This window comes from Setaria italica, chromosome III (genome assembly GCF_000263155.2).
Source record: "Setaria italica strain Yugu1 chromosome III, Setaria_italica_v2.0, whole genome shotgun sequence".
NCBI classification, from domain to species: Eukaryota; Viridiplantae; Streptophyta; class Magnoliopsida; order Poales; family Poaceae; genus Setaria; species Setaria italica.
The window spans coordinates 8,032,856-8,039,952 of record NC_028452.1 but is presented as its reverse complement, the minus strand read 5'-3'; the positions used below and the strand labels follow the sequence as shown (position 1 = coordinate 8,039,952).

Sequence of the window (7,097 nt, the reverse complement as noted above, 5' to 3'; positions counted from 1 at the left end):
AAGAGCCGCTGCGGGTTGCCAACCCAAGAGACCAGACAAACAGGATACAATAGAGAGAGAGCAAGAGGCAGTGCAACTCATCCAGCGCACGCACAGCCCATCCTCCCATTCCATTCCATCGCCGCAACTCTACTCCAATCGATCCTCCTCCTCTTCTTCCTCTCGACACGAGCAGTAGTAGCCCAGCCGCCTCCAGTCCTCCAACCCACCCTCCGTCTCTAGATCGAATAATCGTCAAATCCACAAGGAGGAAGAAGATGGTGTCCGCCGTGCTGAGGACCATCCTGGTGACGGGCGGCGCCGGGTACATCGGCAGCCACACCGTGCTGCAGCTGCTCCAGCAGGGCTTCCGCGTCGTCGTCGTCGACAACCTCGACAACGCCTCCGAGGTCGCCCTCGTCCGCGTCGCCGAGCTCGCCGGACACAACGGTGGCAACCTCGTCTTCCACAAGGTACGCATCGCATCCACCGACCGATTCCTTCCTCCTAACCGGATGATTAATTGCCTGCAACTAATTGCCTTCACGGAGGAGGAGAGGGAAGGGAAGAGAAGGATTAGTCGTTTTTTTTTCCCACCCGGATCGTCCTCTCTCTCATTCTCTCTCTATCATCATCTGGAAATTGGGGATTCGATGTTTCCACCCTGCGCTTCAGAGTTCACGAAACTTCCTTCCTTCCTTCCTTTCCTTGAGTTGTTTTTTTTTAAAAAAATACTGCTCAGGTTCGGCTGGGCTGGGTGGTTTCCCTTTTCCGCGCATTGGGTTGCGGGGGCGGTTTCGTTCGCATGCCTCCTCCTCCTCTGTCACCTCCCCCCCGGATGCGGAGGGCATGGCGGTTATCACCGTCCTCTCTTCAGTTTTCATCTACTACTGCTCCTCCATCAACTCCCTTCCCTCCCGCTGCACCAGAAAGATTCGAATCTTCCCTGGCCGCTGGCCCGGCGGGGTCGGTGGGTCACACCATCCATGCGCCGCGAGGGGCCTCGCGTCGCGTGGCGTTGGTTGCTTTGCCGTTTCCGCCCACCCGAACCAGTCGGTCATCCTTGCGTTGACGCGGCATGCCATGTGGGTGATGCGACGGATGCTTCTGGAGCGGACGGACCCCCGGATATCCCCGGCTGGATGCAGTTGTGTTGGAGTCCAATTCCCAATCCCACGCCGCAGCAGGGGAGGAAATGGCTGCTACGCATCCTCGCCTTCCCGCGTCCTGGTCTCAGCGCCTTCCCGCGGCCTGGTCTCAGCCTGACCGCGTTGCGTGGGAAACAAAGCAAAACGCATCGCACCGCACGCGTCGTCTCGTCGTGGCCGGCCTGCACTTGCGTCCCCCTTTGCTCGGTCAGCCACGCCGGCGGGCGGCGGCGCACGACCAGACCTCGAACCTGCCATGCCTAACTCCAATCAATTCTATTCCTATTCCGTTCTGCGTGATTAGCGGCTGACTATATTATGATAGTCAGCCTGGCATGCCAGCCACCTTGTTGTTGCGTGTCTAATTTTGTCCGGTGCACGTCGCTGTTGGCTTTCCATTCCGTGTTTGGGTCAGGAATTCATCAAACCACGCCGACTTCGGCAATCGTTTCCTCCGTCCAACTTCTGTTTGTATCTCATTTTAAACCTTAATTAATTTCCTAGATTCTCCCATTTTAATTTATGATTATTGGCAGCTAGGTCTTTTCATTCGTCAAAAACAGTAGATATACAAATTTACTGATGCTGCTGCTGCTGCCTCTGCAGGTTGACCTTCGCGACAGGCAGGCGCTCGAGGACATCTTCTCGTCCCACAGGTACGTACATCAGATTATTGCAATCCCGACTTACTTCAATTGAATTGAATCAACCTCTGCCCCTTGTACCTCGCTGTTCTGTTAGTTTATAATCCCAAAAAAACATAGTACAGATGCTAAATAAAGTAACTATTAAGATGCCAACTAGCAATGAGTCGAGGCGTGGTTGACACTAACCACTTTTGCGCCCGGCGGGCGCCAGTTGGAATTTAAACCAACCAGTAATGATTTGCTGCAGTATGCCACTACTTTATTCGTAATCTTGACACTCTTGCTTGCTTTATCATTAGCGTAACATCATTAGCACTAGTCTTTCATGGGAGCCTGCCAATCAAATGAACTATTGACTTACCTGCCTGCCGAATCTGCTGCTTTGCTTGTATTTGCTTAGGTGTCGAATGATTGAATTGAATTGGCTCCTGGCCTGCTGGAAAACAATGCACTACCACCACCACCGCCACTACTACTTTTTTTTTTTTTTTTTTTTCCCCCCCCCCCCCCCCCCCCCCCCCCCCCCCATTTATTCAGAGCACAGCTCATCTCAGCAGTCTGTGATGCTTATTTTTTTCGTGAAGGGCTGGGCCACTGCTGTTGATCTTTAGAAGGTTCAGATTTCCTTTGCTTCTAACACAGAGAACTCCAATCGTGGTTGCAGGTTTGAAGCTGTGATTCACTTTGCTGGGCTCAAAGCTGTTGGCGAGAGCGTGCAGAAGCCCCTGCATTACTATGACAACAACCTCATCGGCACCATCACCCTCCTCGAGGTGATGGCTGCACATGGCTGCAAGAAGGTAATTGTTTGGTACTATTACGCCAAGTAGGCTTTCCGTCTTTTTCTCTGGCCCTGCATTTTTGGGCAATCTTGTTTGCTTTACAACTTGCTTTGGTTGGCCTACTTTGCATTGCATTTGTGTTGCTGGGGTCACAGGATGCTGGTGTCCTAGTTAGCTTTCTGGACCAGGTGCGCTGCCTTTTTTCTTTTCATCATCTGCCACCCAAGTTGTAAATTTGTGTCACGGAGGAGCCATGCAGGCATGCCATCCGTGACAACATCTTGAATGAGATGGTCCCAGATTCTGGTAGCTGTGGCCAGCAGGCAATCCATCCATCTAGTGTTTTCTGCTTCGTACTGCTCTGTGATGATATTTTCTGTGGTGAAACATAGACCAGGAACTGCAAAATCACCCCTGGCCCCCAGCAAAATTTTCTTATATAATACGCCAGCACTAATTTGTAGTCATGTTTGCATACATGCAGCAAGAGCAACTGGAGTGATGTATGCATCAGATCGATATGTCTGGCCTAGGAAAGCTAACTGAACATGTTTCTTTGTCATCACAGCTGGTGTTCTCGTCATCCGCAACTGTTTATGGGTGGCCCAAGGAAGTGCCATGCACTGAAGAATTCCCCCTTTGCGCCACCAACCCCTATGGGCGAACCAAGGTTCTTTTATTTCCCAAAAATAATTGTCTTTTTAATTACATAATACATGTGCCCTCAAAATGGAATAAGGAAGTAGAAAAAAGAATCTGACTAAGATGTGATGATACTTTGCTGCAGCTTGTGATTGAAGATATCTGCCGTGATGTCCATCGTTCAGACCCTGACTGGAAGATCATACTGCTTAGATACTTCAACCCTGTTGGTGCTCATCCAAGCGGATACATTGGTGAAGACCCCTCTGGAGTCCCAAACAACCTGATGCCCTATGTTCAGCAAGTTGCTGTTGGGAGGAGACCTCACCTGACAGTTTATGGGACGGACTACAACACAAAGGATGGAACTGGGGTATGTACTCTATCTGCTCTGTTATTACATCATATATACTAGGCTATTCAGAAATCCAGCTTGTTACTAATATAAGTATTCCTGTAAATAAAACACCTTCCAGGTGCGTGATTACATCCACGTTGTTGACCTGGCTGATGGGCACATAGCAGCTCTGAGGAAGCTCTACGAAGACTCAGACAAAATAGGTAAGAGGACAGGCTTGCAACCTTATTCAAGCAGCTCTTGATTGTAAATTACATCGGCACCTCAGCTACTGTTTCACCAAAAGCTACCTAATGATGCGATGCTGATCTGTTTCGTGGTATTGTAATCTCGATACATGCAGGGTGTGAAGTATACAATCTGGGCACAGGAAAGGGTACGTCAGTGCTGGAAATGGTGGCTGCATTTGAGAAGGCTTCTGGCAAGGTAAGAGTTTATTTAAGCCAGCTTGCACGTATGTCCTCTCTGATGGATGTTTAACTCATCGGCCAGTTCCCAGACGACTTATCAACTGACTGGCATATTGATTCTTTCAGAAAATCCCTCTGGTGTTTGCTGGGCGAAGACCTGGAGATGCGGAGATTGTTTATGCCGCAACGGCCAAGGCCGAGAAGGAGTTGAAATGGAAGTAAGTTGTTAGCACAGATGATGTATACATATTTGCCGTTCTGCTACAGATGGTGGTTGATGGACCGATGGATCCTAATGGAAACTGAAATTGCAGGGCAAAGTACGGGATTGAGGAGATGTGCAGAGACCTGTGGAACTGGGCAAGCAAGAACCCCTACGGGTATTCCGGATCAAGCGAGAACGGCAACTGAAACTGAATTGGAGCACATGGTAGCAAGCAGCAGTCTACTAGTCGTAGTAATTAAAAAGAAGTCGCAGAGTACCGGATGCTACTACTAATCCGAGGACGGATGGATGATCGATGGGCCTCGTATTCTCATTGTACAGAGAAGAGGGAGGGAGTAGGAGGACCCAGCTGCCCATCCATCCAGCTTATTTGTCACCGCTATACATATGATTATTGTTAGGTCTGTCTAGTATTAATCCATGCTTATGATTGGTTTTGCTAGATAGACAAGGAATAAACCCCATGAAATGTCCACTGATTATAGGTATATATATATAGATACATATATGTACGTACTGTGCCTGCTGCCTCCGACCCGACCAGGGGTAACAATTCAGAATGTGAAAGTTTTCTTCCATGATCCATTTCCTGCTTTGTTGTTATACAGACTAATTGACTTGTCTATTATACCTGTGGTCGCTCAACTCAGCGCTGGAGATCCGTAATGAGCAAATACGTCTCTGTGCAGGGGAAAATTAAGCTACCTCCAGATGCTCGCACTTTTCTGTGTCGGTGAACTGAAAGCCCAAACAAACTAAACGCAGATCATGATAAAGAACCGCAAGAGTGAATTACTTGAGATGACACTGCTCACAAGAACTCTTAGCCAAAAATTGATCACAACGGAACTCCCAAAAAAATCAATTTAAAAAAAAACTCCTAAAAGAAAAGAAGAGAGACCAGAGCTCAGCTAATGGCCCACAATAAAAAGGCCCATTAAAGCATAGAATACCAATGGCCTACTTACGTACGTTAGGGGCCTAACATAAAAAAAAAAGTTTCTTCCTCTTCTCGTTGCCGAGAAAAAACGAGGAGGTCGGCCTTTTTCTCAGTTTTGGTATACACGGCGACGACAGCAAAATAAATTGTAACTCGACCAATATATATAGCAGGAAGATGGATTCATTTCTGTTTTCATGTAAAAGAAAATTCTCGATCAAATTTAACATGCACGTATTCAAATATTGCACTAACAGATTTCTCCCTCCGTTCCAAATTACAAGTCATTTTAATTTTCTTGAAGAGTCAAATTATTTTATTTTTTATCAAAATTATAAAGATGATCATAAAGGTTTATAGCACTGAATAGATATATTATAAAAATATATTTAATGAAGAAATTAATTGCACTTATTCGGTAACATGAATATTAGACTTTAATGTATAAATTTGGTCAAACTTGATATGCTTTGACTCTAAAAAAATAAAAATAACTTATAATTTGAAACGGAGGGAGTAGCAACTATAGCACAGTGTAATATGGACGATGGCTCATGGCCGCTGCGACCAACGCTACCTGCCCCGATGGAGAGGATGATGCCGCGAGATCAATCAGGTGAGCGGCACCTCCCCCTTCCAGTTCCCCGGCGGGTCGTAGGAGCAGGTGATGAAGACGCCGTCGACGAAGCACTGGGACCTGCCGCACCCGACGTACTCGGTGTCATTCCAGACGAGCTGCGTGAAGTGGCCGCAGACCTGGCCCGGGTGGCACGCCTGCGCGCGCCAGTCGAAGTAGGACGCCTCGCTGGCCCAACTGGCGACGGCGTCGGTGGCGCGCCAGTTGCTGCCGGTGCCCCAGAACACGTTCTCGCCGTAGGGCGACGCCGGCGAGTGCATCACGACGCAGTCGAAGCGGCGCAGCGACGACCACCGCCGCGCGTACCGGGCCAGCTTGCTGCTCCACCGGAGCGGCGGCACGCCGTACCTGGCGCGCAGGTTGTTGTGGGCCTCCAGGAACTCGTGCGCCAGCGCGCCGTCGGCGGGGACGTGGTGCTCGTGCTCCGGCGTCGGATCGGCCTGCTGGTGCTGCGGGGAGCCGCCGCCGTAGCCGGAGAATAGGCCGTCAAGCGAGTGCGGGGCGGTGGGGGCGGCGAGGATCAGCAGCGCCAGGGCCACGGCGTCGACGGCGAGGAGGAGGAGCCCCGCCATTGGATTATGATTAGATCCGGTGCCGGTCGAGGAACTGGCCTGATCTTTGCTTGCTTGGGGTGTGGCTTGATCGGTGGCCGGGGGAGGCCTACGACGAGCGGGGGGTCTTCTGCATGCAAGCCGCATGTCTCGCGTGCATGGCTTTCATCTTTTTTTCAGGCGACCGTGCAGCATGCACGGCCTCCCAGCCACACAGCTGGGCGTTGTGGGCCCGCCAAATGCGTGTATTGTTACCCCTAGACTGGTCAACGTCAGAGGCTGTAAATAGTTAACGACGATTTTGGATTGGAGACCGACGTGCCCAACCGACGTGCGCAACATTCGAATTCAAATAGCCATTCGGTTTATCTAATTTTATTTTAAATTAAACCACAACTGTTGTCTTGTCTCAAGTTAACACCTAAACTATCAATCCAGTTCGAATTTGACTCGTCAGCACATTTGAAGCTGTTTTTTGCGTGACATGGTGGTGGTTTTAGCCTTTTACTATGTGTTTGGTTACTGGGTCGGAACGGGTCGGAACGGGTCGGACCTCCTCCGTCCCACGTTTGGTTCAAAAGAGAACTGGGTTGGGTCGAACCCACATGGAAATATTTCCATTAGATCCGGGTCCAAGGGATTCCTCCAAAACCAACGGATCATTTCGACCCAGATCTTCTCACGCGTCTCCTCTCACCGCACCTCCTCTCACCCCCGAGCCCAACGCCATAGCACCGCCCGGCTCCAACCCCGCCGCCCTGACCTCCTCCGCCGGCG

The 7,097-nt window shown here is 49.9% G+C and overlaps 3 protein-coding genes across 3 annotated transcripts in view; 2 read left to right on the top strand and 1 right to left on the bottom strand.

The window, feature by feature from the left end:
• LOC101782923 (UDP-glucose 4-epimerase 1) lies at window positions 1-4,777 on the top strand. Its single transcript, XM_004960918.3, has 9 exons — window positions 1-452; window positions 1,734-1,783; window positions 2,439-2,574; window positions 3,125-3,226; window positions 3,344-3,571; window positions 3,675-3,759; window positions 3,900-3,982; window positions 4,093-4,184; window positions 4,281-4,777. The coding sequence occupies exons 1-9, from the start codon at window positions 258-260 to the stop codon at window positions 4,375-4,377; spliced, it is 1,068 nt and encodes a 355-aa protein (XP_004960975.1). The 5' UTR covers window positions 1-257; the 3' UTR covers window positions 4,378-4,777.
• A 937-nt stretch (window positions 4,778-5,714) lies between these two features.
• LOC101764714 (pathogenesis-related protein PRB1-3) lies at window positions 5,715-6,341 on the bottom strand. The gene has a single exon (XM_004963477.2). The coding sequence runs from the start codon at window positions 6,339-6,341 to the stop codon at window positions 5,745-5,747; it is 597 nt and encodes a 198-aa protein (XP_004963534.1). The 3' UTR covers window positions 5,715-5,744.
• Window positions 6,342-6,804: 463 nt separating this feature from the next.
• LOC101782507 overlaps window positions 6,805-7,097 on the top strand; it is a 4,056-nt gene continuing 3,763 nt past the window's right edge. Inside the window, exon 1 of the mRNA XM_022825208.1 lies at window positions 6,805-6,833. Within this exon, the coding sequence (XP_022680943.1) occupies window positions 6,805-6,833 (29 nt within the window). The remainder of the gene's footprint in view (window positions 6,834-7,097) is intronic.

Coding starts and splice junctions, on each gene's coding strand:
- LOC101782923 (XM_004960918.3), top strand. CDS start 258: ATGGTGTCCGCCGTGCTGAGGACCATCCTGGTGACGGGCGGCGCCGGG. Junction 453..1,733: donor GCAACCTCGTCTTCCACAAG/GTACGCATCGCA, acceptor CTGCCTCTGCAG/GTTGACCTTCGCGACAGGCA. Junction 3,983..4,092: donor TTGAGAAGGCTTCTGGCAAG/GTAAGAGTTTAT, acceptor TGATTCTTTCAG/AAAATCCCTCTGGTGTTTGC.
- LOC101764714 (XM_004963477.2), bottom strand. CDS start 6,341: ATGGCGGGGCTCCTCCTCCTCGCCGTCGACGCCGTGGCCCTGGCGCTG.